General features: G+C 53.1%; 12 protein-coding genes across 12 annotated transcripts; 5 read left to right on the top strand and 7 right to left on the bottom strand.

Annotated features, from left to right (window-relative positions):
• Positions 1–600: 600 nt before the first annotated feature.
• CLAFUR5_11780 (Multiple RNA-binding domain-containing protein 1) lies at positions 601–3,377 on the bottom strand (the record flags this gene model as incomplete). The annotated part of the gene is made up of 3 exons (XM_047910928.1): positions 601–1,758; positions 1,856–2,176; positions 2,382–3,377. The coding sequence occupies 3 exons, from the start codon at positions 3,375–3,377 to the stop codon at positions 601–603; spliced, it is 2,475 nt and encodes an 824-aa protein (XP_047767519.1).
• Positions 3,378–3,732: 355 nt separating this feature from the next.
• Positions 3,733–4,372, top strand: CLAFUR5_11779 (Dynein light chain, cytoplasmic; the record flags this gene model as incomplete). Its single annotated transcript, XM_047910927.1, has 7 exons — positions 3,733–3,781; positions 3,839–3,861; positions 3,933–3,966; positions 4,017–4,051; positions 4,105–4,131; positions 4,185–4,254; positions 4,308–4,372. 7 exons carry the CDS (start codon positions 3,733–3,735, stop codon positions 4,370–4,372), a joined length of 303 nt encoding a protein of 100 aa, XP_047767257.1.
• Positions 4,373–4,776: 404 nt separating this feature from the next.
• Positions 4,777–5,345, top strand: CLAFUR5_11778 (uncharacterized protein; the record flags this gene model as incomplete). Its single annotated transcript, XM_047910926.1, has 4 exons — positions 4,777–4,808; positions 4,893–4,979; positions 5,040–5,061; positions 5,115–5,345. The coding sequence occupies 4 exons, from the start codon at positions 4,777–4,779 to the stop codon at positions 5,343–5,345; spliced, it is 372 nt and encodes a 123-aa protein (XP_047767256.1).
• Positions 5,346–8,933: 3,588 nt separating this feature from the next.
• Positions 8,934–10,015, top strand: CLAFUR5_11777 (Vacuolar protease A; the record flags this gene model as incomplete). Its single annotated transcript, XM_047910925.1, has 2 exons — positions 8,934–9,035; positions 9,107–10,015. The coding sequence occupies 2 exons, from the start codon at positions 8,934–8,936 to the stop codon at positions 10,013–10,015; spliced, it is 1,011 nt and encodes a 336-aa protein (XP_047767263.1).
• Positions 10,016–10,575: 560 nt separating this feature from the next.
• On the top strand, positions 10,576–11,856 carry CLAFUR5_11776 (putative aldose 1-epimerase; the record flags this gene model as incomplete). Its single annotated transcript, XM_047910924.1, has 2 exons — positions 10,576–11,554; positions 11,600–11,856. The coding sequence occupies 2 exons, from the start codon at positions 10,576–10,578 to the stop codon at positions 11,854–11,856; spliced, it is 1,236 nt and encodes a 411-aa protein (XP_047767262.1).
• A 491-nt stretch (positions 11,857–12,347) lies between these two features.
• On the bottom strand, positions 12,348–12,848 carry CLAFUR5_11775 (uncharacterized protein; the record flags this gene model as incomplete). Its single annotated transcript, XM_047910923.1, has 1 exon — positions 12,348–12,848. The coding sequence occupies one exon, from the start codon at positions 12,846–12,848 to the stop codon at positions 12,348–12,350; it is 501 nt and encodes a 166-aa protein (XP_047767265.1).
• Positions 12,849–13,501: 653 nt separating this feature from the next.
• On the bottom strand, positions 13,502–14,200 carry CLAFUR5_11774 (Ketoreductase CTB6; the record flags this gene model as incomplete). The annotated part of the gene is made up of 2 exons (XM_047910922.1): positions 13,502–14,035; positions 14,084–14,200. 2 exons carry the CDS (start codon positions 14,198–14,200, stop codon positions 13,502–13,504), a joined length of 651 nt encoding a protein of 216 aa, XP_047767264.1.
• Positions 14,201–15,123: 923 nt separating this feature from the next.
• On the bottom strand, positions 15,124–16,045 carry CLAFUR5_11773 (uncharacterized protein; the record flags this gene model as incomplete). Its single annotated transcript, XM_047910921.1, has 2 exons — positions 15,124–15,738; positions 15,884–16,045. 2 exons carry the CDS (start codon positions 16,043–16,045, stop codon positions 15,124–15,126), a joined length of 777 nt encoding a protein of 258 aa, XP_047767259.1.
• Positions 16,046–18,864: 2,819 nt separating this feature from the next.
• Positions 18,865–19,941, bottom strand: CLAFUR5_11772 (MFS gliotoxin efflux transporter gliA; the record flags this gene model as incomplete). Its single annotated transcript, XM_047910920.1, has 2 exons — positions 18,865–19,562; positions 19,614–19,941. The coding sequence occupies 2 exons, from the start codon at positions 19,939–19,941 to the stop codon at positions 18,865–18,867; spliced, it is 1,026 nt and encodes a 341-aa protein (XP_047767258.1).
• A 1,138-nt stretch (positions 19,942–21,079) lies between these two features.
• Positions 21,080–23,392, top strand: CLAFUR5_11771 (Transcription factor sdnS; the record flags this gene model as incomplete). The annotated part of the gene is made up of 2 exons (XM_047910919.1): positions 21,080–22,402; positions 23,315–23,392. The coding sequence occupies 2 exons, from the start codon at positions 21,080–21,082 to the stop codon at positions 23,390–23,392; spliced, it is 1,401 nt and encodes a 466-aa protein (XP_047767261.1).
• Positions 23,393–23,593: 201 nt separating this feature from the next.
• Positions 23,594–24,735, bottom strand: CLAFUR5_11770 (uncharacterized protein; the record flags this gene model as incomplete). The annotated part of the gene is made up of 2 exons (XM_047910918.1): positions 23,594–24,631; positions 24,694–24,735. 2 exons carry the CDS (start codon positions 24,733–24,735, stop codon positions 23,594–23,596), a joined length of 1,080 nt encoding a protein of 359 aa, XP_047767260.1.
• Positions 24,736–25,387: 652 nt separating this feature from the next.
• CLAFUR5_11769 (uncharacterized protein) lies at positions 25,388–26,520 on the bottom strand (the record flags this gene model as incomplete). Its single annotated transcript, XM_047910917.1, has 2 exons — positions 25,388–26,131; positions 26,182–26,520. 2 exons carry the CDS (start codon positions 26,518–26,520, stop codon positions 25,388–25,390), a joined length of 1,083 nt encoding a protein of 360 aa, XP_047766811.1.
• Between the last annotated feature and the right edge of the window lie 804 nt (positions 26,521–27,324).

The following is a 27,324-nucleotide window of genomic DNA, read 5'->3' as shown; positions in this document are numbered from 1 at the left end:
CTCAAGCAGTGTGGAAAGGTGGACCGGCTGGTCTGCCGATTGACTGCACCAGGCTGCACTGATAGCGCAGTAGTGACAGTCGAGGCGAACTCATCCAATCCAGTGCAAGGGCACGGCAGGTGACGTTACGGTGTCGGTTGCGAGGTTCGATTGAGGAAGGGATGCATCAATGCTTGGCGTGGTGGCAATCTCCAACTGTCTCAATTCCAATGGAAAGCAGGAATGCGGCAATGAGGGCGGCGGAATGTAAGCATTGTTGGACCGCGTCGTGAGGCCATATAGCCAGTGGCCTCAGCCGAGTTTCGTGCGTTTCTCTTTTGCAGACGACATCGTACTTTGAGGATCTGCAATCGTTACCAAGACGCAGGTCGGTCGCACGAGGCCGCAGGCCGCAAAGTGGTTGCATCAGATGAAGCAAGGAGGTAAAACTGTAACTTCAGCCCTCTTGAGTCATACACGTGATCATCTTCTTGAGATCAAAAGCGACTGATCTTTGAGCAACTGACGGCGCTCGCGAGTACAGATGTACGACAGCACGCACAACGCCAGACTGGTAGCACAGCAACAGGTCTTCTTGCGGGGATGCAAGTGCACGCGAGCTCAATCCACCTCTTCATCACCACCTGATGTTGTAAACTTCTTTCTCCCGCCACTGGTGAGCTTCTGCAGTGCAACCTTGTTGACTTGTGCGCCGACCTTCTGTTGCATCTTCTCGATGGCGGCCTCGGCATCTTCAGTCTCCTCGGCCGCAAAGTCAAGAACAAGTCGACGACCGAGCAAATGCGTATCGCGGAGCGCGTCCATGGCACTTTGCGCTTCTTTCGAAGTAGTAAACTCGGCAAACGCGAAGCCTCTTGCAGCGCGGTCGATCTTCTTGGGTACACGGACGCTTCGAAGTTGACCGTATGCGCCGAAAAGGGCGCGCACATCCTTCTTCGTCGTCTCGAAGGGCAAGTTCTTGATGATGATCTTGGTGCTTCGTGCTGCGGACCGCTTCGCCGCATCGGCCTTTCTGCGCTCTTCGGCGGCGTCAGCTCCTTTGTGACTGGCACGCACCTGAAGTTTGTGGCCCTCAAGAGTGTAGCCATCCATGGTCTCGAGAGCCGCCTGAGCTTCTTTGGTCGTTCGAAACTCCGCAAACCCAAAGCCCATGCTTAGGGTGCCACGCTTAGGATCCTCCCTCGTCTTGACACGAGCGGATAAGAAGCCAGCGAGCGGTGTGAACGCCTCAGTAAGCACCTTCGTCGTTGTACTGAAGTTCAGGTTTCGCACGAAAAGTGTGACTGTACCAGTCGTCTCCGGCACGGTCTGATCTGCGTCTTTCAAATCTGCTGTGTTGACCTTGCTTACACCTTGAGGTTCTTCTTCACCAGAGACCGGCTTGGCAGTGAAGAGATCCTTTGGTGCTTTCTCCAAGAACAGCATTGAGCTCTTAACACGGCGGTACGCGAGCGTGCCAAACGCAGCCTTGCATTGGGCTGCGTTATCGAATTCCACAATCGCGATAGTGCCGGCTGGAGGCATGAGAAATCTCTTGACATCTCCTTGCTCCTCAAAGAGGCGCTTTAGCTCGTCTTTGCTGCAATCAGCTGGAATGTTCTTGACCAGTATTGCTGTATCACCACGATGACTCTTCTTGAAGGAGTCCAGATCCACACCCTGTTGCCGGAAGTAGGCCTTCGTCTCTTGAATGATGTGAGTTTCGGCATGAGCCTGCTTCACCGCGGCATCGCTGCTTGTGGGATCAAGGACTTCGGACTAAGGAGCGCGTCTGTCAGTATGCTTCGAGGCGCAATGCGGCCAATCGCGCTTCGCAGCGCAAATGGTGGGTGGGGAGCGCTGAGCGTCGACATACCTTTGCGAGCCCAAGTCGACGAGCGACGCTCGAAATCACGGCATCAGTATTCATATAGAGTGCGTTCCAGTTGAAAACGGAGCTTGCTGCCTCTCTCTTGCGCTTGATTTCGTTCTGCTTCTTTAGAGGGAGCTTGGACACGTCGAAATCGTTCAATTTATCCTCGCGTTTAGCTGTTCCCGGTAGGATGTGGATAAGTCGACCTTGAAAAGTCTGTCCATCCCGGTCGATGAACGCTTGTTCCGCCGAGTCCGGGTCGCTGTATTGGATAAAAGCGAAACCTTTCGCCGTGCCAGTCTTCTTATCAAGAGCAATATGAACCTGAATCCCCACAGTCAGCCACTGGTCGCATAGCCACATCATTTACATTCAAGAGCGACCGTTCTTTTTGGTTTCAGACGACAGAAGCATCTACTACAATCTTCGTACCAGGTCGCATCAGATGCCGTAGCATAAGCTGTCCCTATCTGGATGTTCATCACGTAAAAGGTGTTGTTGGGAAGAGATGAAAAAAATGCTTGCTTACTTCTTCAAGATTGCCAAAACGCTCGAATTCGGTCTCCAGGTCCTCTTTCCGGGCGTCGTATGGTAGGTTTCGGACGAAGAGACGCATGCTTTTGCGGACTGCTTCCACGTCTGCGTCGACTGGCTCTGCTGCTGTAGCTTCGTCCTGTTGATTCGAATTGTCGTCGGCTGGGGGAGTGGGTATTGATGACACAGGCTCTTCGACAGGCTTTGAGCTCTTCGTGATCGTCTCTTCTCCCTCGTCTTCGTCGTCTGTACCACTGGGGCGGCTGTGAACAGCTTCCTCCTCCTCGTCGTCTAATAAACCGAGCAGCCTGCTAGTCCTTGAGCGTGCCCAATCTGCATCTGATACTGGTGCCGCTCCTTCCACAGCCGGTGATTCGTTTTGGTCATTGATCTCTTTGCTCACTTCCTCGGCCGTAGGTAATGCTGTGGAGAGCGTTTCGTCGACCTTCGGCGCGTCTACCTTGGCGTGCCTCGCCTTCTTTGGCACCTGTTCGTATTCGTCGTCGCTTTCCGCAGTAGGTATCTCGACAGTAGCCTCTTCGTGCACAGCACCATCTCCAACATCCTGCATCAAGGCATCTTCCGCTTCCTTCTTCTTGCTCTTGCTCTTGTAAGCCTCGAGGAACTCCTTCAGCTTCGGATCATCCTGCTTGTCAGTCGCTTCGCTCTCACGCTTGCGTTTGGCGAGTGCTGGAGGCGCTTCGGTGGCATGGACAGTGCCTCGCCTCGCAGTGGGTGGTGGCGCGCGCTCTTCGATGGGTCTGGCCAATTCCACACCAATGCGGCTCATTCGCACGTACGTCCTGTTGAAGTACTTGACAACCGCTTGAGCGTCTTCAGGTGTCTTGAATCCAACATATCCGAAGCGCCTGTCAGGGAAGTACTTAATGTCGGTGATGGCCCTTCCGTTCTGGGAGAAGTGCTTCCGTAGCTCAGCTTCGGAGAACTTGGGTGGGAGGCCCTTTACGAAAATGCGCGTCGAGCTGTCCATCCCCCGGTTTTGATCAAGCGCGTTGGGGGCCTGGCACGATGACTCGCAGGTGAAAGGTGCAACAGAAGTCGAAGCAAAACAGCAATTCCTGCAAGGTCGAAAATATCTCGCTGATGGCTCCACTTTCTGCTGCTCGCTTACTGCCGGAAGCTTAAAACAGAAACACGCGCCTCTTGCCAAACTTCTGCCGGATATCACAACACGTGCACTCTCTGTCTCTCTGTCTACCACAACACGCCACACCAAGCAATTCCACGCGCCTGAGCGAGAGTCTCTGCCGCTCAGTCTTCTCGACTTCTTCACGCCCTCTCAATTTCTCGTCTCTCCCAACACCCACCAGCTACAAACACCCGCAATGGCGGACCTCAAGGACAACTCGAGCATGAAGCCGGAGAAGCTTGACGGTAAAGACATCTTCTGCTCAGGCGCCACAAAGACGTGCACGGCTGATCACGACATAGCCCAGATCAAGTCTGTCGATATGGTATGTTCTTCTCGCCAGGGGACATGCAAAGTTCAGTGGACGGGAGTAGCCGCGTCTAACTTGGCCCGTAGAGTGAGGATATGCAGCAGGAGGCTATTGAAGTTGGTGAGTATTTGACATGACCAGTGGTGCAGCTTGATGCTGATAGTTTGTAGCACAAGAGGCAATGGACAAGTTCACGATCGAGAAGGTACGTTTTGGTGAGATGCGTAATGGCAAACGGCGGGCTGACAGCCATGATAGGAGATCGCACACCACATCAAGCGAACAGTATGTCTTGTTGTTTGCGAAGGTACATCGACTCGGAGACTCACACAGTACAGTTCGACGAGCGAAAGGGCGCGACCTGGCACTGCATTGTTGGCAGGAACTTTGGCAGCTTCGTCACCCATGGTCTGTCTACATCATCGCCACTCCGCCTCACCCCATAGCTAACCTCCCTACAGAGACGAAGCACTTCATCTACTTCTACCTCGGCCACTGCGCGATACTGCTGTTCAAGACCCAATAGACGCGCCTTCAAGCGTGCAGGGCTTTGTCCTGTTTCATCAGCTGTACGAATCACATGCGATATGTACAGCACAGTAGGGCAGGGGCCTCTACTACGGGCTCTCATAGCAGCCTTCTTACCTTCGATACCCTCTACACAAGCTCGTGCATTCCTTCTCTTCACGCACGCGAGCATATTGACTTCACCTGCAGCATCGATCCCCCCGGCCCGACACGACGGAACCTGACCAGCGTTACCCCGGATGGGGTAAGCGACAATTCCGCCGAGCATCCAAGCCCTCTCGCCGCGCAACGCCTGCATCTCGAATACGTCGACATTGCCATCTTCCTGGTGTAGTCTTTCCTTCACACTCAACACCACCTGAACACACCACCAGTTAGAAACCACATCCAAACCACGCGACCATGGCCTTCATCTTCACTTGCGGCACCCACACGTAAGTCCTGCCAGCCACGTGCGACTGCGCGCAAGCCCAGACGCGACCCAGATTATGAGCAAGCTCCGGCTAACGTCACGATAGCTTCCAATCCCTACTAGCCGGCTACGAGAATATCACAGTGCAATGTCAGAACTGCGGTAACTTCAGCGGCAAAGTCACGAAGCGATGGTGAGCTCCCATATAATAACCTTACCATCAAGGTCGACAAGCTAACGCGCTGCTCTTCAGGGAATGGTTCACCTTCTGCTTCGTACGCCCATCACGCTCCACCATGCGACTCACAACTAACACCGTCCTACCTAGGTCCCCATCATCCCCTTCTCCCTCAAGCCCTGGCACGAAGTCAACTGCCACATCTGTCGATTTCACCAAGACATCAAGCATCGACCCGACGTACAGCAGCAGATGAATAGCGGAGCAGGTGCAGGAGGTGGACAGCAGATACCGTTGCAGAACCAGTCGGGGCAGGCGCCGCCGCAGGGTTGGAATTCTGGGAACCCGTATCAGCAGCAGAGCCAGCCGCAGTATAAGTAGAGGGTAAAAGCGTGGGTGGCATTGAGGCGTTGGGGCAGGGGGCGTTTGTGATCCTGAGATACCATATTTGCTTCCTGGGGTTCCAGCGTAGGGGGCTGGGCAGTGATGCAATTTGAAGCTTTGCTTTCGTGGTCGCCTATGAGCACCGGCACGGCAATTCATCTTTGCTCGACATCTGTGAGATGATCGCTTCCCCGTATGCAAGCACACACCCACAGGCAAGACTGTGCTATCAGATCATGCCGCACACCGTCGCGCCAGCGCGGAGATGCTAATATGTTGACGCGCCACGTGCTAAAGGAGCATAGATTCATCTCGAGGAGTGGACGTGTATCGCAGCCCCAAAGGTCGCGACCAAGAGCAATCATACGACTCGAACCCCGTTGATGTGCCAGCCAAAATCGAGATTCACCACATACCGTTCAATCTACAGCTTCGCAGCAACCACTTTTTGGGCCCCCATTGGCCAGTATAGTCTCTGCTGGCCTTGCGTTCGTGCTCGCCAGCTTGTTGACGTACGATGACGCTGTCCCCACGATTCTGAGGGACGGTAGGACTGCTGTGGGAAGCGAGGTAAGCGCTGCAAGGTAAGTGCGAGGGCATAGGCCTTTGCCGAGGGAGCTCGCCAATTCCATTTTCGGCGAGTGATGGTATGCGGAAAAGGGTGAAGCGTGGTACGGAAGATGATGATGATGCGTCGAATGTGAATGACAGATCGAGAGATGGGCCTCGGGCGAAAGTGCTTTGATGGTCACATGGAGACGATATGGTCAGAGCATCGCCCGTCACCTCAGGATTGCTATGGGATTCGCTATGTCTTCAGCAGGACACTAAACAGTGGAGCTTACGGTAGTGTGCCATCACACTACCTACGAGGGCTTTGACCACCGAGCGCTCGGAGGTCACATCGACGCAAACGGGTTTGATTACGTCTGAGGAAGCGCGATTCCGTTGCAGCGACAGTGGCGCGCAGTGTGAAGGTGTACTCGCAGCATTGTATACACGCCACCATATGGTCGCTCGAGTTGACATCTCTCAAGTCCCGATTATGGCTAATACTCTGCTCGATTCCGGAGCTCTCTCACTTCCGGCCCTCCTCGACAATTCTACCCTCCCAAAGACGGGCTCCCTTCGCAAAGACTTCCAATACGTCAGTACTTCTCTAAACCTTCTTCTAGCGATATAAATATACCACTGCACAACCGTCCCAATAATCGAGAACAAGCAAGGCGTCGAGCCGTCACATTTACTCGAACAAGTACATGTATCGCCACAACGGGTGTGGCAGAGGTTGCTGCCGGTGTCGCATTGCTACCAACGTAATCAGTACGACTATGCAGCGGATCGGGGCCGGTGGAATTGGCGCACCCCTTGGCAGATGTACTGATTCATCTGGCGCTCTACGAGATTCTCATTCTCGGATCGGGTCGAAGGGCTGTAGGAAGATGGCGCAGCGGCTACGCAGGCTGCTAGGGCCGTGGAGAGGAGGAGTGTTAACTGCATCTTGATTATACGAGAGATATGAATACTGTAGCTTGCATCTGGGTCGAATTCAGTGGCAGGGACTTTGGTAGTCTTTATCGTGTACTCAAGCCTACATGAAGGAGCGATCTACTAGTACATGTAGCCGACCAACACAACAAGCATGCACCGGCCTGCATTGGTACGCACTCCCATGATGCTGGTGGCGTGCAATTGAAGTCACTAGACTACCCCTGGAATACCACGGTCGTTGGTGCCGTTGATTACTGTAAGCAAGATTATGAGCAACTTCGTAGACGAGATGACGAGTGGTATAGCATTTAGCTTGGCAATGGACAGAGAATGTTATTGAGGAGAAGTATACCGCTCGCATTCGCAAAGTTTAGGATGGAGCTTCGGGTTGCGTGGGTGGGTGGCAAGAACTGGAAAGATTGAAGTCTTCTTGTGAGGATCATGTGTACACTATCTTGGCTGTCCTTCGGTACCACATCATCCGCCTACACACCACAGCGCTCGAGCATGGCCGTAACTACTTGGCAAGGACAGACCACGGACTCTTCCATCATTACAAATTGTTGCTGATGGGGTGTCTTGGTATATCCGGTGAGCGAAGTAAGCCACCTCGCGAGTGAAGGTATAGAAAGGAGAGCAGGTATCGCCAGTTTGTCTCAACAACGTCAACACCAACCACTCACTCCACCTCCTCTATCCTCGCCCATCCTCTCTCCTGACGCCAGACCTCACCATGTTCAGCACCACCACCTTCTTCTCCCTCATAGCAGCAACAGCCTTGCTCCCAAGCGTACTAGCCATGCCTCAGGGCGAGAATGCAGTCGAGATTGGAACATGTACAACAACCGGCAACCCTTATGCAGGAGCGTGCAAACTTGGCAACGGCAGAGTGCTGTTGTGCGATTACGGGTCGGTGCGTGGAGACCTTGACCCAGCTTCTTCTCACCTACAGGATAAGGCCTTACAGAGTTCTACCACTAGTGCCTCGATGCTCAGCTCCAGCCCTTGCCGGGACAGTGCACGTATAATGATCTGGCAGCGGATGGGACGCAGGTTTCGTGTCCTTCTGCGGACGAGCGAGTGGCACATTGATGTAGTCGGGGTCGGGAGAGAATCGGTATGTTCCTGGGAAGATTCACGCACTGAAGCGTCTGGGGCTGCCACGGGCACGGCGATAGGGCTCGATGATGATAGGGGGATATGAAGTATGATGACACCTATACTGGCTGGACAGCCACGGTGAGCAGTGATGTGGACCGCAGGAGGGTGAACAAGCAGTGGAGTTGGGATGGTCTAGACAAGTGGTATCCAACTGTCATTACCTGAGAGATCAAACATACACGCACATCAACAACAACTCTCACCACCCTCTCCGCTTTCATAATGCTTGTGGCATGCCATTGATGGTTGCACGTGGAGGACTACGTGTCGTTGGTGCGGTTGCTTACTGTAAGCAAGATCGTAAGCAACGTCTTGAACGAAGACAGCGACGGGCTGTACAAAATTTCTGACCAGAGCGATTGCTAACCACGATCGGATGGTAAAAGAGCATCATGCTGACAATGGTCCAGCGTGTGATCCAAATTTGTGGCCCTTCGGGTGTCCTGGAAACATTGGGATGATTCCAGTGTCTAGGGACGATCATATGCAAGCCATCTTGGCTGTCATTCGAAGCTGCATGAGGGACATGTCCATGAGAGGAGTGGCGTTCGTTCGTAGCGGACTTGTTGGCAGGCATATCGTGGGCATTCTCATGCCTGTGATTGGCATATTGGTCATGCTGGATGAGGAGGTTCCATGACTAAGACTACGTTTCTGATGCGTTGTGATGCTTTGTGCTGGAATCCTTCAACATGAGGGGCTCGTTTGAAAGCTTAAATGGCGCTTCTTCTTGATTGCACTCCATGAATGCGGCGGTAAGCAACTGCTGCGACGAGGACATCAATATCGTGCATCGGCTTTGGCTTGGACATTAGTGCTCGAATCCTTAGCCTCAATTTTATCCGACAAGATTCAACATTCTCAGCTTCTGCCATCGCTTCTATCTGGGTCGAGATTGTCCTTAACGCTAGGCTCCAGGACTCCAGACCCAAGATGAAGCACGTTCTCCTTATTGCGGCCGCATTGTCCTTCCAGCAAGTCGCAGGTGCAGTGCATAGGCTGCCGGTCAAATACGTAGTCCAGCCGCAACAAAAGGTATGGGGCGGTGGTATGCTGGACGCAGCGCGATGCTGCCGGCGACAGTGTTCTAGCTGACCAGTGTGTAGGTCGACGGAGCCCAAAGTCACAATCGCTTCTTCAAGCAGACCGATCCAGACATTGCTTTCCAGCGCGACTCATCGGTACCCCTCATTGACTCCAAGACTGGCCATCTCTTCGTCAATATCACCATAGGAGATCCGCCGAAACAGTATGAAGTCGTTCTTGATACCAGAAGCTCCCTACTGTGGCTTCCAGACGTCGAGTGTAGTTCCTCTGCGGGACTGAGCTGCGAGGACACATTCCACATCGCAGATCTTCAGGTCAGAGATCAGAAGTTTGTGGGTGCTGGAGATATCCCTGCTCAACTCGGCTTCGATGGAGTACTTGGCCTTGGTTACAGTGATGCCTCCAACGATGAAGCCCTGAGTCCGTTGGAGAACATGATCGCGCAAGGACTCCTTGACGAGCCTCTCTTCAGCTTATATCTGGCCTCCGACGATGATGGCCAGAGTGAAGTGCTCCGAGGCGGCATAGATGAGACCAAGTTCTCGGAATCGCTGGTCAATCTGCCCGTGACTGGTAAGAACAGCTGGGAGGTGATAGTCGACACCGTCGAGCTCGGCTCGGGCTCATTCGATTCGAAGTCAATGTCAGCTATTCTCGACAGCGGCACACCCTTCATCGTCCTTCCAACAGAGATGGCTGAGACCATCAATAAGCAGATATATCACGTTGGCTGTGAGAAGCTGGGCCCGCTACCGGATCTGACATTCAAGTTAGCTGGTCGTGACTTTGAGATAAGTCCGCGAGACTACATCGACCAGGATGGCGATGAGTGCAAGGGCGGCATCGTGGGCATCGACTTCGACTGGTTTGATAATGCGATCATTTTGCTTGGTGATGTGTTCTTGAAGAGATGGTACTCGGTCTTTGATCACGGGAATGCTTCGGTCAGCCTCGCGAGAGCCAAGTGAGAGGTGCTCCGGACGATATCGCCATTCGGCACAGGCGTCACGGGAGAGGCGGTCCCTGAGCACCAGGTTCTGATGTACTTATTGACTTTGATATGTCCATGTTAGTGCGATGTCTGGAAATGGAGTACCGCGTGAGATGTTGTTGTTGATGCGTCGGGACGAGAAGCCGGTGGCAAAAGTGGCACCACGACTTTGTTCTTTCCACTTCACGTCCTTCTTTCTCATAGCACCGCGTCAATGTTCATCTTTTTACATCAATATATCGGGTTTCCAACGATCAGATACGATGGCAGCAACAACATCTGCTGCAAATGCCACTTCTGGTATAGTGATGGTTCGTTTCAGTCCCTTGCATGATGCAGAGCACGCAATGTGGAGGGACCTGGGTTGAACAGGGAAGCATCCTGTTGTTGAACCGGACGTGCATCTCGGACGACTCGGTGTTATGAATACCTCCAAGGTCAGATACAGTACATCATTGTGGTCCGCAGGAGCCTCTATCTACCTCGTTCGGCATCACTGAACAGTAGGTCTCTGTTCACATCAACGACAACATACCCATGATGTTCCCCCGTGGCCTTTGGACTGTAGTTGCTGCTCTAACGGCTCTCACCGCGGCGCAAGGCGCGACAGACAGTCCATCAGTGCTTCCCAATGGCAAATACGAGATCTCGAGCGAAGGCATCAGAGCGCAATTCATCCCATACGCAGCCTCGATCACGAACTTGTTCATCGAAGACGTTCATGGCGTAGAGCGCGACATTGTGCTTGGCTTCGATAACGCCACATACTACAGCATCTCGAAGCTGCATCCGCATCTGAATGGCGTGCCTGGACGATATGCGAACAGGATCAAGAACTCGACTTTCACCATCGACGGGATTACTCACCATACTGATCCCAACGACAATAAGGGTCTTGATACTCTCCACGGCGGCAGTAATGGCTGGGACTACCGGAACTGGACGCTTGTTACTCACACCTCGGACTCGGTCACTTTTTCCCTTGCTGATGGAGATGGCGAAATGGGCTTCCCTGGTGAGGTCGTTGCACATGTCACCTATACTGTCACGCCTCATCAATGGCATCTGAGGATGACGGCGCTGTCTACCACCAAGAAAACTCCGATTATGCTGAGTAGCCACGACTACTGGAACCTGGACGGCTACCAGAATCCTGAGACAGATCTCGTATTGAATCACACTCTACACATGCCGTATGGCGGTCAGCGTATTGCAATCGATGGCATCTCGATCCCTACTGGTGACATCTTAGCCAACGCAAAGTATGGTCTCAACGACTTCTGGTCAACGCCCAAGCAGCTGGGAGCCAACCTGACAAATCCTGAACTGCTTGGCAATTGTGGCACGAACTGCACCGGGTACGACAACTGCTACTTAACAAACCGTGATCAACTTGGACCATACGACTGGCGCGAGAAGCCTGTCGCCACACTCGCCAGCCCATTCTCCGGAATTCAAGTAGATGTATACACAGACCAGCAAGCTCTGCAGGTCTATACTTGCAACAACATGAATGGTACGTCTTCGACCAATCTATCTGTGCTTCGCTAACACCTTCTAGGCACCTTCGCCCTCAAAGAGACTCAGGGTCTGTACGATGACCCATCTCGCCCACGAGTGTCAAACAAGTACGGCTGCGTTGTCTTGGAAGTGCAAGACTGGATCGATGGCATGAATCATCCCGAATGGGGCAGGGAGAAGAGACAGATTTTCGGACCTGCTGATGATCCGTATGTCCTTCAAGCGACGTACGAGTTCTCGCTGAACCGTGAGCTGGCAGGGCCGAGCAATAGTACGACCACGGGATATGGTTGTTGATGAGAGTCGAAGGGAGCAACAGCATTATCAAACCCCAAAAACCCTGACCGCAGGTATTTCGATCAGCTCGGTCAAAATGAGACCTGCAAGGAGGATCAACCCCCGGCTACTGAATCTCTATGGCCCGCATCGATTTCTGCCGGGGACAGGTGGGTGTACAGTCGGTCAAGGTCTCGTGAACGAAAGCCATTCACGCTAGGTCCAGCCATCGCAAGCCGCATTGCCATCCATCCGTCCCACTTCGCCACACTCACGTCTATCTCGGTCCCTCCCTCACGCCGACCACAACCAGGGAGCAACATCCTGTGCTGATGCACCAGCTCGCTTACATCGCAATCGTCTAGGTTAAGAAGCACCGTAAGCTGCTCCTTCACGGTCGCGTGGCGGGCTGCGTCGTCAAGACGCTCCAGCACCCTGGATTTCACGGGGCATGAGTTAGTGCCGAGAACAATATGCACGGTACGGTGGCGGCGGATGCCTCGCAATTTATCTTACATTTTCCTCGTGTACCAAGTTGTGCATTCAAGCTTGATCTGTCCCAGGAAACTCCCAGCTAAGATTCCGAACGAGTCCTCTCGGTTGTGAGCTGAGTGCCTCTTGCTCCAACCCCCTCGGGCATCGATCAATTTGTAGGTAAGACGGTCTGGATTGGTAGGTCCCTGACCACGCTCGAGGGTGAGATTCGTGATATGAGCCAAGTCCTCATCGCGGAGATGGGTGATGGACCAGTCTTCTTTCTGCAGCTCGTCGGGACGGTTCAGCTCGAAGCGGGCTGAGGACCAGAAGTGGCGGAATGAGGTTCTGTAAAGGAAGGATGCTTCGCAGTGGAGTTGGTGGCATGTTTGAGTGATTGCTTTGGGAGTTGGGGAGCATTTGGCGAGGTGGTAGGTCTGGGTTTGGTCGAAGGCGAAGAGGTGGGTGTAGATGTTGTTGCGGAGTTCGGGTGGGAGTTTGTCGAGGAGGGGACAGGGTTGGGGAGATGGAGTGGACATGTCGTAGTGAGTTCGAGGGACGGCTGAACTTCTGGTGTATGTTGTACTCCAGATGATGGGGGTGGCGAGGTGAGTGTGTTGAAAGGGCTCTCTCGTGATAGCTGAGAGTCCCTGCAACTGATCATTGTTCATCGTTACACAAACTGAGGGCACAACGGGAGCTTACCCCATGTCATCTCCGTTCCTATCCCAACACCTGCATATGCAAGACACCATCTATCTGCAACCACCACGGAGCTCCCTCTGCCATACCCTTCTGCCACTCACCCCTTCACGGCAGTCTTTCCGATAACCTCCAAATACTGCTGCACCACATCCACAACCTGCTCCTCAAAACTCTGCAGTCTAAACCCAAAAGCCTTCTGCACCTTCTCGCTATCACACCTCAACTCAAAAGTCGGCGCATCCCCATCACTCGGCAACGCTTCCCCCTGCACTGCGATTGGAAAGTGCTTCGCCACAATATCCTTGACATCATTCCACTTCGTCCCATCGTGTCCAGAGCTGGATATGATGAAGCTCTGATTTCCAGTGATTTTCGGGTCTAGAGCTCGAACGTGCACCCAAGCGGCGTCGTGGACTGAGGCCGTGGTGCAGCAGTTTGGCCGTGCTTTTTCGCCCAAAGCGGGGCCTAGGATGAGCCAATTTGTCCCTTACCTGAGGTCTTCGACGGTCGTGGCGGCATCTTTGCGGCCTTCGATATAGGACGGGTGGATGTGGATCAGGTCGAAGCTTGGGGAGTGCTCTTTCATCCAGGCTTCGGCACGGTTCAGGGCTGTGACTTTAGATGCCCAGTAGGCGTGCAGACCCATGGAGTAGGGGCCGCTTGGCGTAGGGACACGATCTTCGGCTATGATGACGCCGTCGTAGTGGCCTGCGAGGAGTACGTCCCAGGGTGTGATGGATATGGAGGAGGAGGTGATCACGACACGCTTGACGGTGCCGCTCTTCTTGGCTGCTTCGAGGATTCTGAGAGTGCCTTGAACGGCCGGCTGGATGAATCCAGCTTCGTAGTCGTCGCCTTCGATGGACATTGCTAATGGTGATGCGATGTGGATGACATAGCTGACGTCTTTGATGGCTTCGCAGTATGCATCTGGAGCTGTGATGTCTGGCACCACGGCGAACGACAGTTCAGGGTTGGCTTTCAGCTCGACCAGGGCTGAATTCGAGAGCACGGATTTGGCCTGTCATCTGTCAATTTTGTTTGATGGTCGCTCAATCAATCTTCTTACCTTCGTCTCGCTCCTGACAGCAGCACGAACACGATAGCCATGCTCGAGCGCATAGCGAAGCGCACGGAAGCCAAGATGGCCTGTGACGCCAGTGATCAGGACAAGTTCGCCGGCCATGATGAGTCTGCTGTATGTGGTCGACTAAGACGGGGGTGGATGGAGGAACTGGGAGGAAGATGTGTATTTTTGGTAAGCACCATGTTGTTATATATCGATCTTCATCCTCTACAGTGAGATAGACAGAGTCGGCGTGATAGTTGACGCGATCCTGCTGTGTACCATCCGAGCTGAAAGTGTGAGTAATCATCTGGTTTCGCTAGCGTGCCCTCTTCGAGTCTTGGTTAAGCGTAGCGACCGAGCGCTAGCCCCACCGGAGTACGAGCTTGCGAGTACGTAGGTGAGGCGTCAGCGAGGTAGTGCAGCTCTATACCAGCCCCGGACGAGCCTTGGCGCCCGCTGTGATTGGTCAGCTTTCAAGTTTTAGGGTCACGTGATCTACCGCACTGTGCCTGTTGGCGAACTCGCAAACAATATACTCGTCGCTGACGCCTATGTCGTCGTATAATAAGCACTGTACGTCGGGTAGCGGTAGCGTGAGTCGCACGCTACTTTGCAGTCTAGAAGGGTTGGTAGAGAGCTCCACTCCGCTACGCTTACCTTTGGAGGTTCACAACCGCCAACAGCACATTTTTTGATAAGATTAGATTGTTATGCAGTGGCCCCCATGGTGCTAGTATCTCACCCACTGCATTATCTGCATACGAGAGCTCGCTTAAAACTTGGCTCGATAGAAGCAGACTTTATGCAGAGACACTCACATGGTTGCTTGGATGCTGCGTCATCACCGAGATGGATTACTGAACCATTTCCTCCCAGCCCGACAGTCGTGGTACCCGCCTCCGAGAGCTCCTGACGAAAGAGGTGAAGCGTTGCACGACGCGCCTCTCTCTACCACGTTGCTTAGGCCGGCACTGCCCGAAGCGACTCGCATAAGTTCCGATTTTGGTCGCCATTTGCAATGTTGTATGGCAACATCCTGCTTATACATCCTCCTGAGCAATCATGCTTTCCAATTCCTTCTTTAATTCTTGGTACTTGGCACACTTTTCCGCCATCTTGGTCGCCACATCTATATACGCCAATGCAGCATCAAAGGATACGGCCGCGATCGTGAGCACACGAATGTCCGTCAGTCGCTCTTCGGCACGAGGGTGTTTCTTATTGCGCATGATCAGAATGGCCAGCGCTTCTTCGATCAATCGATGCTTCTCCATCATCTCTCCTGATGAACCATTGGCGCCATGCCAATCGGATCCGCTCGTGCTCGTCGACGAGACTGCTTCCACTAGAAGGAGTGCGAGTCGTTTCCATCCCTCACAGGCAAAGTCGTGCACGTGGCTATCCCGTGATAGCTTCTCTGTTTTCCAACCCTCATAGGCAGAGCCTGGTATGAGGCGAACCGAGGATGACTTCTGTGAGTGTATCTTGGCAACCCACTGCGCTTCGTTGCACCCTCGTGCTACGCCGTTGATGCAAAGGACAAAGCCCTTGGACTCAGAGCTCGGGTAGTGGGTTATGTACTCAAGGCCGAGCAGAATTTCGCGGTATTTGGCGTGTCCGGTTGCCGGGAATGCAGCGTTCCAGACATGACTGCACTCGACTCGGGTAGATAGTTCTAGGGCGTCGGATCTTGGCGGGTGCACTGTCCTGCCAGAACGTGTCCCGAAGGTTGCTTTCAGGCTCAATCAAGCTATCGTGGCTGACCAAGTAATCGATATCTTCCCTGAGCTGGCGGCATACTCGGTGAAGGGAAGGCGGAGGGCATCGATAAGTGATGGCCTTTTTGCCCCTCATGCGCTGGACGTATGGCTGGTACGCATGCTCATAGATCATGTCGCGGATCTCTTGTGGTAAGGTCACGAAGCAAGGCTTTGCTTCCTGCGGTGCTGACACGGAGGCCATGTCGATGGCTTGGTCTGCTTTAAGGGAATGGGTAGCTGGAGGGAGTCCTGATGACTTTGAGGTGGCCTGAAGATCTCCTGAAGTTTTCGTCGATGTTGATGGTGGTCGTGGTGGAAGCTTGCTTTGAGAAAGATTCCAGACAGACTTGTGGTGATGTGAAAGATGCAAAATCTGCAAGGTAGAAGGGCGGATTATATCTGGTCTCGCTGTTGTCCTCATAGTCAAATCCGTAGAGCGGTATCCACCCTGTCCTCAAAGCTGACCAAAAGGTGCCCGAGAAGCGATCCTTTGTTTCAACAGTGCTTGGCAAAAGTGAGAACTTTCGATGGGATAGTGCACGGCTGCTGCTTGAGCTAGGTCATCACTATCATGCACCGTGTGCGATGGATATCTCGTAGAGTGGCAGTGCGTGACGCGAGGCCCTCAATCGCTGTTCGATGATCCATGCTAATTGCAGCGAATCGCAGACGTCGTTCTTGCTGTCGTTTCAGAGCGAAGGAGCGCTCATCTATTTCGAATGGAATCAAGATACTGCTCAAAAAGCTTCGCATCGTCCTCTGCCCTTGTTACCCTTACACAGTCCAGAACACCTGCCCGAGAGGATTTATCGAAATCGCACAAGATGCGAAGTGTCTCATGTAAGATTGCACGCTTGTCCCCCATGCTTTTGATCAACTCTCCTCCGTCCATACAATCTTTGAAAGTCATCATCCAGAGTCTGGCCACAAGGTCCTGGTATCGCTTGGTGGCGTTCCTCGTGTCGGCAACCAAGTTCTTGACTTGCCAATTCATGAAGCGAACATGACGTCTGATCCTGATAAGTGGCTGGACATCCAGACTCCCTGGAGCCCCGTTGGCTCCTGATATCAGCAAGCTGAAGTTTTCAGGACGATCGGCCTTTCCGCTGCGGCAACGATACGCTGCATGCACCTCCAACAAGGCGGTATGAAACCCTGGTGACCATACGATAGGGAGCGCTGTATGCCAGACCCGCAGCTCGGTGCGTTGAATCGATGGCAGAGCATTTGGCGCGAGTTCTGCAACGTATTCGCAAGAGAAGTCCTCCCAGAAATTTCGCCACGTGCTGTAGCACACTTCATCCCTTGCCTGGATTCTCCTGGGTCCGATGCGTATTTTGCTCGTCTCTGCGTACATTTGCCTGCACACTAGTTCCAAAGACGGAGGGAGAGTGTGATAGATCTGGAGAGCGCCACTGCGCCTATAGTGCGTGTGAGGTAGGTACGCATACTCGTAGATGATGTGCCGCAGTTCTTCTGGCAGGCCAAGGATTCCACTAGCGGCAGACATCTTGTTGTTGTGCTGGTAGTCTTGTGCAGTCTTTGCGATGAGTGTTGTTGGATTTTGTACTATTCTCGCAGACGGAAGGTTCTTATGGAAGAATATGTATGCTCGTCCTCAGTCGTCGAAAAGGATGCTCAGTCATCCGCTATCCATGGTCCCTCGTTGGTCAAATGTTTGTGGTCAGATTTGAGCAGAGTACTACTCATCAAGAGTCTACTGGGCGTTGTCTGCCAAAAGTGGATCATGATGCTGCGCACTTCGCTTCCACCGTATTTTCAGGTGCGATGGTACTGGTGGTACTTCACGGTGATCGAAACGGCTCCCATCAACTGGCGATTCGGTCAAGTCTGCTCCTGTGCTATCGATGTCTCTAGCTCCTCGATATTTCGGCAAAGCTCTGAACCTCTCCCTGGTACTCTCCGAGATGCCACAACTCACGTAGCTGACTCGTACCTGATAACACCTCAAACCACTGATAATCCGCGACGAGGTGTTCCCAGCCGGAGATCACATAAGCCTCTGCCCACCGTTTCCAATCGCCGAGCTTGAAGTCCAGGTCGGGAGCAGCTAATATCTTTGAATGCAATTCCAATACGTCTTCCATGTTGTCATCCACGAGTCCATGATGAATAGCTCTCCTCCGTGCATCGTTGAGGCCACGGAATTCGCCATTGACTGCCTCCTCCCTTCGCTCCAGTTTCCGGAGGTAACAGATGGCGGTCTCCAGCAACACCTCAATCATGCAATCAGTCCGCCACGATATGATCTTGTCCCGCGGGATAATATCGAATGTCGCGGGGCCCGACTTCAAGTCCTGATCCTGGCCAGTAAGGACGAGCAGAACGCTGCGCTGTTGTGTCATGTGGTCCCTGCCTAGCATGAAGACGGCACGGCGTGTAGGCGTAAAGGGAGCAAGCAACGGCTGCGATTTCTGCGAAAGCCTCTTGTCATACGCGAGGGATTTCATATGCTTGTGGTCTTCGTCCGTAACCGTCGCGTTAGCGCGAGCCTGTAGAAGATCGCAGTTGCGCAAGTGCCACGAGATCAACTGCTGCATATCCGACTCAGAAACTGAGTCTGGTTCCTTACCAAGACCAAGCCACTGATCGAAGCGCGCATCGTCCTGCCTGGACAAGCGCACGGGGGCGATCACAAAGCGAGCATCGTAGCGCTCGTGCTCGCGACACTGTCGAGTCCACATCTCCCAGATGTCGCCCATCCAGTCCGGGGGCCCGACCGGGAAGGTCTCAATATTGATGCGCCATGATTTGTTCCAGTCGCCGCCAAAGATGGTGTAGAAAGTCGTCGTCTTGCCAAGAAAGTGGTCGGCATAATATGTGTCTACTTTCTCAGGCAGCGCCAAGTCGCGTAGAGTGCCATCCATAGAGTATAGCCAGACATGTCGAGCCATCAAGAAATATGTAAGAAACCGGCGTGGCCACTCTTCCCGTTCAGCGTCGCTCGCGTATCGGACCAGATTTTCGCCAAAGCGCTCGTACCAGTCGCGCGGAAGCCGCTCAACAACCAGCGAGGAATTGACTTGGTCCATGTCTGGGACTCCTTACCTGCATGGTACATCCCAAGCCAATACCTTCCAGAACCTGGTAGCCTATCCATTGCGCACTGGTACTATTCTGGTCGAGGGTGTACATCAGGCCAGCGCCAATTGTGACCATTGTACAGCCAATGAGGACCAGTAGCTGGTAGTCGCGCGTGAGAGTTATGACCATGCCGACGACAATCGAGAAGACTCCAGCTCCGGCGACTAGCGGTATGGTTCGGACGCCTGAGTCGGCAGCATTCATTCCTGAGACTGACTGAAAGTAGATTGGCAGGTAGTATAGGAATGAAAAGAAGCATCCAGTTAGGTCTGTCTGGTATACCATCGCTAGTGCCACCGTCTTCTGCCTGACGATTCGTGGTATCAGCGCGGCTCGTTCACCCAGGTAGATTTCGAGCGCGGTAAAGGCCACAAGCAGAAGGCCAGATCCGGTGAGTGTGCCTATGACTGTAGAGTCTTGCCAAGATTTGGTTATGCCGCCCCACTGTAGTCCCAGTAAGAAGCATGTGACTGCCCCAGGGATGAGCGCTGCACCGCCGAGGTCCATCTGCAGGATCTTCTCTCCCAAAGAAGCCTCTGCTGACTTGGCGTGTGGTGGAGTTGTGTAGTAGAAGAATATGACGGCTGCTGCCACTCCGCCAATCGGCAAGTTGACTGAATGATTGTTAGTATGACTCAGTGTCACATGGAGGGAGTGTGACTTACTGTAGAGGCACCATCGCCAAGAGAGATGCTCCGTGAAGACACCGCCAAGTAGTGGCCCAACCACACGAGCTATTGCAAAGCTGGCCCCTACGATACCAAGCAACAATGGCGCGCGCGACGGCCGACAACTCAGCCCGACGATGAGATGCACTCCTCCAGATACGCCTCCTGCACCCAGTCCCGCAATGGCGCGGCCAATGATCAAAGTTTTGGAGTCTTGAGAAACAGCGCAAATGAGGCTACCGACCTCAAAGATGAGGACGGCTAGCAAGAAAGTAGGCTTTGCGAAGCTCGTGTGCTGGCTACGGAGGTCAGTCCGCTGGTCCATGGATAGTAATGTGATGCCCCTGCAACTTTCGGTGGCACTCACTGGGGTCAATGGTGAGCCAGCGTGCAAGATCGATGCATGGAAAAGCCGTGCCCGGCCATGTTGAATGCCTTGGCCTGACCCTGTGGTTGCGTTGCGCGAGATACGACCTTTTATATCGTCGCCCTCGGAGCAAGATGACGCCGCTCAAGATGCTCGACACTCGACTCTCCGGAGGGGCCAACTCGCTTCCATTCCGCTGTCAGCGTGATGCAGTCCATGTCTGCATAAAGTCGCCGGCCCCAACGGACGATGAGTTGAGATTCCATCAGCTCCTGATGCGCAGACACCAGCATTACAATCCACGTCGACTGTCTGGATCATGTTCGATCCTGGTATGTCGCTTCGTCGCGGTCGTTGTCATGGGAAGACGCCGCGTCGAGCTGCGATTTGGCTCGCGTCTGATCCTTCTCGGCCGGACCTGCATACGTCCGCGGCTTCGCACGAGTCGACCGTCGTCCGTATGCCCTGGAGTTGTCTGCCTGTAAGTGAAATTGTCGGGTTGTTTTGACATCCTTCATTTGCCTCCTTCCCGACCTCCATCAACCTCGTCAGACATGGTTTTCTCCATCATGCTGCATGCTGACATGTGCAGTGTCGACGACGAAAGATACGGTGCTCTGGCCGAGGAAATGATGGAAGCACCTGCCCGGAATGCAGCGCTCGTGGGGAGCGATGTGCCGCCCAAGGTGTTGTGCCCGAAGACGCGGCAACAGCGAACATACGCCTGAAAGATCGTGTACTACATCTTGGAGAATTACTCCGGCAACTAACTCGGGCGAGGCAAGGTCATGAGGCTGCAGGCGATATCGAAGATTCGCCCTCTGCAGCCCTTGGGCGCCTCGTATCAGAGGTCCATGAGCATGACCCCACGATCAGCGACAACGATCGCGAGGAAGAAGAGATCGAGACCGCCTGAGCGCCTCTGATGCGACTGCTGAACAGCTCAGTTATAGCCGGATCCGAGCATGGCGACGGTCGTGAACGTAGCGAGGCGACAAATCGAGGAAGCGATGCCAAGCTGGAGGCCGACCGCAACAGCCAGAGATACATCACTGCCATCCGTGAGCTGTGCGCATGTATGCCTTCCGAAGCTGAGATGTCCGATATCTTCAAGAAACGCAGCTCTTGGTGGGCATTATATCGCGAGACGCTCGGCCTTGTTTGGACAGATCCAGACCGCGACACACTCAAGTCCTTTGCTCTCCAAGCACTGAAAGATGGCCATCCCACTCAGATTGGTCTCCTATTGGTCAGCTTTGCGATCAGTACTGGAGATGCACAGAAATATTTGCCACCCGTGGAGCGACATATCCTACACAGCAACGACTGGGCTGGAAGCGAATATGGCATGAGCTGCCTCGTAGCACTTGGACTGTGCTATATGAGCTCCCTCCAGCCTCGCAGGGCGTGGATGGTGTATCGACGGGCGATCAGTCTGCTGCAGTTGAATGGTCTCCACATCAGACGAAAGACGGAGAAGCAAGAGCTGCTCTTCTGGCAACTCTTTCATGCCGACAGATGGGTCAGTCTGATGATCGGCTTGCCGTATATGGTCCCAGATCACTTCTGTGATGCGACTGTGGCCCCATTGTCGCAGCTAGGACCCTCCATATGGTCGTACAGGAAGCTCGGCTTGGTGACTGCGCGAGTCATTGACTGTCTTCAGGCTGTCAAAGGACCGATGCTCTCGGTCGCCCTCCAGATCGAAGATGAGCTGGAAGAGATCCAAGCTCAGCTGCCTGCTCAGTACCTGGATCTGGCTGACATCAAAGCCTGTGCGGACAGTGATGACAAGCTGACCAGACTCTATCGAGTGATTCACTACTACCAGCTGAAGATATACATCCACCTCCCTTTTCTCCTCCGATCGGCCCATGAGGCGAAGTACGAATACAGTCGCAAGAGCTGCATAGACGATTCCAGGAAGCTTGTGGAAGCATATCTGGAAATCTTCGACGCCTCGCCGAGCGCTGCGTTCGATGGACTTGTGCTGAACTTCGTCGCTTTCACTGCCACTGTCGTCGTGCTGCTGGGTCTTACCGGCTATGGTCGTTCTGAGGGATCGCAGTATGTGCTCCCGCAAGCTCAAGTGGAACACGACTGGCAGATCATATATCGAGTTGAGACTGCACTCGAGGAGGGTGCACATACTGAGCCTGCTCAGCTTTTATGCAAGAAGTGCTTCACTGCACTTGATTCTCTGATGCTAAGCGCTCTTGGCCAGGGTGGCAAAAATCCTCGACAAGTTATCATACCATACTTCGGGACACTCTCGCTCACGCGCACGAATTTGAGCAGCACGTTGACCCCATCCAACGGGCACAATGTCCACCCTGCCGTCAGACCAGACAATACCGGTGCCCGAGCGAAGATTCACATCGAGAGGACAGCAGCAACAAGCCAGATCCCGCAAGCTCCCGTACCTGACTCGAACATGACGTTCGCATATAACGGTCCGTTTATATCCAACAGCTACCAGTCACGCTCCACACTGACCAAACCGCCCCAAACAACTGGTGGGATTATGTTCATTTCTGAAGGTGTTGTTCTATCTCTCTATTCACATCCACACCACCTTGTTCTTCGTTCTGCTGCGTCTATAGTCACAATGTGTATCTACTGCGTTCTTCTGACCCCTGCTGTGGTAGTTCTCAAGCAGCCGTTCACACCGGTCCAAGTCCTCCTTGGATAAGAGCTGATCTGGTCCGGAAGGTGGAGGTTCTGGAAGGTGATATGGCTGTCTTGAGCCTGCAGTATCCAGAGCATTGCGCACCTGATGCCTTGTGGGTGCGAAGAGCGGTTTGAAGGTCTTAACAAGGTCTCTTTGCGAGCACTTGATGCCCTTAAGTCTGCAGTAGTGATAGGCTCCTACTATCTGATTCTTTTGAGGTGTTGAAAGGTGTTTGGTCATCTTGCAGGAGCTTCTCCAATCCAAGAAACAGGTGAAAAGTTTGCGACGGTAGCATGCGACAACAACACCACATATAGCCAATCCAAGCACGACAATTTGTTCAGTGATGTATCCAGATACGTATATAAATTTGCTGGTTGCAATGGGCCTGATATTGGATAAAGAAAACACGATTGAAGATGTGGTGTTGTTTTTTTGGTGGAGGTGGGCGCTTTGGTCCGTATGACGCGTGCCAGTCTACGTGGATGCCTGGAGACGCTTTCGGAGGTCTTGACTGGTACAACGATTTCCATGTGAATACCGACTGGAGCTGGCTGGCAGCGGATTTGCCACCCAACACAACCCTGTAGCTGAAGCTCATGTCCAGGACGCAATGGCGCCAGCAGAGAGCTCGTACAGAAGTCCCTACGTGTACAGCAGCTCCTACGTAACACATATCCTGCCGATCATGCGGAAAGCTATACATTGCTCGGTGCACTCGCAATCCCAGGCGTGTGATGCAATTGGAACCCCTTCCTTAGCTGTTCATCTCGTCAAGTAGACCGACACGATGCCGCATGTTGCCCATCTTCGTGTCGGTATCTTCTGCTTGTAGCTCGAGTCGCACGGCAGTGTCTGAGAGGACGCCAATCTCTGTGGTAAGGTCGGCGCCACTCGAAGACGCGCTGACATTACTCGCTTACGATGGCGCAAATCTTGTCAAAGTTTGCTGGCCAGCACCCACAGTGATACACTGTTCGAGATCGAGCAGATCAGCATAAGAGCAGCGAAGCACAGGACTACCGAGTAGTGCGAGTCCTGGATGGAGAGATCTTGCAGCATCTGCTTCTGCGCTAGCACCTTAGCAGGCTCGTGGATCGTCATGTTCGGGGTGCCGTCATGTGTCTCGCCAGATTCCCTGTTGTCTACTGGACCCTCAGGGCTTCTCGAGAGATCAATGTCGATCATCCCATGTTTTCCTGAATGATTGATGTTCTCCGACATTTTGTCTCTTGATCCTGATAACAAGACCTCTGTCGAGCTTGTACTTCCTTGCACCTTTTTCGCCTCTTTGACAACCAGCGTGACCTTTCCCGATGTTGACGCCTTGGTGGAGCCATCCAGCTTTTTGGCTGCCTTTTTCACAGACTTGCATAGCTTACGCACTGCTTTGTCTGACAACGAGTTCTCGACTGGCGCTTTTACAATCTCTTCTGGCTGATACCCTTGATTTTCGATGTAGGCTTCCTCCTCCTCCCAAACGCGATCGATCTCGCGATTCACGCATGTCTGGAGTGCAGTGACATTCTTGTGCCACTGTGCCACCTCCTCGTCAGTCTGGGCCAGAGAGATGACGTTGGGTTCTGCTGGGACTACCTCGACTCGCTCGATCGTCGCGATATCGAGAATATCTTGGACCATCTTCATAGTGAAGAAATCATCGTCCTTGAAGTCATGCACGAAGCAGAGACGGTCCTCAAACATGTCGAAGACACGGTCAGAGACCACGATGCGCAGTTTGCGAAGCTTTGCGCACAACTTGAGCTCCGCGCATCGGTCTAGGCGACGTTGCCATTCAAAACCAAAGCTCACAATGTTGCGCTGTATAAGTTTCGAAGCTCGAATGAGATTTCCATGGTCAAAGTCGCTGCACTCGATGCTGCGGACTCGGAACCAGGTAGATGCAGCCTCTTCGTAGAACCGGTGGCACACCATCATGCCGTTGAGTGCGCAGATCTTGGGAATCGCGATGGTCGACTTGAAAGTGAGCATGTCAGTGTGTGTAACAACCATGAAAGTGCTAGGACTGCAGTACTCACAGGCGGTCGTATGGATCTTCTCAACTCGCGCTGGTTTGTCATGATAGCTGCGATGGTGCCGATCTTAGTGACATCTCCCCCAACGGGACCTTACGCAAGCTCATAGATCTCATCTCGAAGCTCTTGTGGTAAGCGAAAGAAGCCTGGCGTATTAGGCGTCGATGCGTCCAATCCCTGAGACGGCGCCTGGTTTGGCGAAGCCTTTGCTTCAACAACACTCGCTTCGGCTTCATCGCGCTGGTGAATGGATGTCATTGTGATCATGGCACTTTGTGAGCACCAAGTAGCGATGAATGTTGTGAGTTGGAGCGACTTTTGTTTGTTAAGACAACTTGTGCGTACAGCAGGCCGGAGCTAGGGGAAATTGCGAGAGTGCGTCACATGCAAACGCCGCTCTTGGCAATGTTTGGGCTTGACCTCAGCCGCAGGAACCCGTGCTCCTGACGAAGCGATTGGACTATGAGGAGTCGACTCGCTCTTACTCGCCATGGTAGAGGTGGCATCATGGAGTGACCATGTCGAGGGTAAGCGCGTCACATCCATTTTGTTGGACTACACTGGACAGATCAAAGCTTACGAAGGAATCATACGGGCAAGTATGATCAATAATCTCTACTGGCCATACTGGTGTCTATCGAGTCTATCAGAGCTGCTGAAATGAATCACATGTCCGTGCAGTCGATCCTGGATAACCTTACCCATGGATTGATGATAATAACTTCGCAGCCAGCAGAAACCACGGCACGCTGATGACCACCAAGAAAACAAGCACAATAGCTCCCAAGCACAGGTTGACGGGATACCACAGGTACCTATGCCATGATATCTGCCTGCTCGAAGCCTCCCTTTTTGCCTTCTTCTCCTCCGAAATGCTGTTCGCGGGTTTCACCGCCTGAATTCTTGGATGTCCCTGGGATCCCCGCAAGATTGCTCTGGTCTTGAGCTCGGCGTTCAAGAAGATTTCGAATGCCGCCACGTTATGCTTCCACTTGTTCTGCTCCTGTTGGGTGATTGCCAGCTCACTGACTTTCGGTTCGAGCTTGATCTTCTCCAGCGTCTCGATGTTGAGGATCTCGACTGGGAAGGTGACTTGTTCGAAGTCCCTTGGCTGCAAATCGTGGAACCAACACAGTCTACACTTCACGTCATCGAAGCAATAGTCTCCAATCAAGAGTGAGAATGTGCGCAGATTTGAGAGGTGCTTAAAGACTGGTGAAATCTCAGGAATCAGAAAATTTCCTCCAGCGCGGTAAGCCAGACCAGTGAGATGTGCTCGGACTGCAGACGATCTCATGAATGCCTCGATGCTTTCGAGGTTATCGCCACATATAATGGTGTGGCTTCGGAGCCAGGCTGAAGCAGCTTCGTCGAAGAACTGCTTGCAGACTCGCATACGCTCTAGTGGACAGCCTGGTACTGTGTCGGGTGTCATGCGCGCCTGATAAAGTTAGCGTACGCCAGGGTCGACAGTCGAGACGGAAAACTCACTGCGATGGTGCGTGTTGTCGAGTTGCTCATCGAATGAGGGACACGGAGTTGATATCGACGACGTTCTTCTCGGATACGTTGCATGAGATAGGCGAGTGATGTGACCTTGAACATCCTCCGGTCTTGATTGAAGGCTAGGTGATAGATCTCGTCCCGGATTTCGCGTGGCATGAGGAAGAATTGCGGCTGTTCAGGTGTAGCATCTGTAAAATTCTGAGTCCGTGCTGTTGACGGTGGTACTGGATCAGATGTGGCTTGCAACTGGGCCAGAATGCGCTGTACACCCTGCGTGATGTACCTTTGCTCGGCCAGTTGATCGCTAAGTGATCGCGCTGACATGCTGTTTTCAGGTCACTGATGCACTGTGTGGTAGCTGTACTGTAGGAGTGAAGTCCATCAGATTAGCCTTGGAAATTTTGAAGGGAAAGCGGGTACGAGAAGGAGATGCTGACAAGCTTTGATGACAGAATTGGCACAAGTCACATGCTGACCCGCAAGGGCTTGGCATTCACTACCGCGTGGCACGAAGACTTTGCACAGTTCGTTACGGCCAAGTGCGTCCTCGCCTTCGCTGAAATCATCGTTGTTTCGATCTACGGGTGTGCTAAAGCGATGCTAGGTTGTAGCGACATTCGCGAAGCGCTCGAGCATCGCGGCAACGATCTTCGCAGTGGCCCTAGCGACAACAGATTTCTTCAACAGCCCTTGGAAGGATACTGTTATGGCAAACGATCTCATACGTCCTGGAGCTCATCATGTCATGTCTATGAACATTCGATGCTGCTCGTCGAGAGGCTGGTGACTAGCTCCGTTGCCCCTATATAGAGTTGATGAGATATTCTAAATCTGCTTCGTGTTGGCGCTACGCACCGTGGACTTTCGCATCAATTGGAGAGTGATGAGAGAGTGGTCGTAAAGGCCGGAAAAATCTTGCGTTTCGACTTCTGGAAGTCCCACATGATGGCGCAAGAGCTCGACAGCCTAGAGCTGGGTTCAGAGTACAATGTGCCCGCGAACGCAAGCCGCAACGACACCGCCCCAAAGCTCAAGCTGACCCTTGCCACCGTCGGTATGGGTGTGTCAGTTTCTGGCGGTGCACGGACCCTCTTACATCACGACTCGCTATAGCCTCGTGCAAGTCAT

The sequence above is a fragment of the Fulvia fulva genome, chromosome 10, assembly GCF_020509005.1.
Source record: "Fulvia fulva chromosome 10, complete sequence".
Classification (NCBI taxonomy): domain Eukaryota; kingdom Fungi; phylum Ascomycota; class Dothideomycetes; order Mycosphaerellales; family Mycosphaerellaceae; genus Fulvia; species Fulvia fulva.
This window is presented reverse-complemented; position numbering and strand designations above follow the sequence as displayed.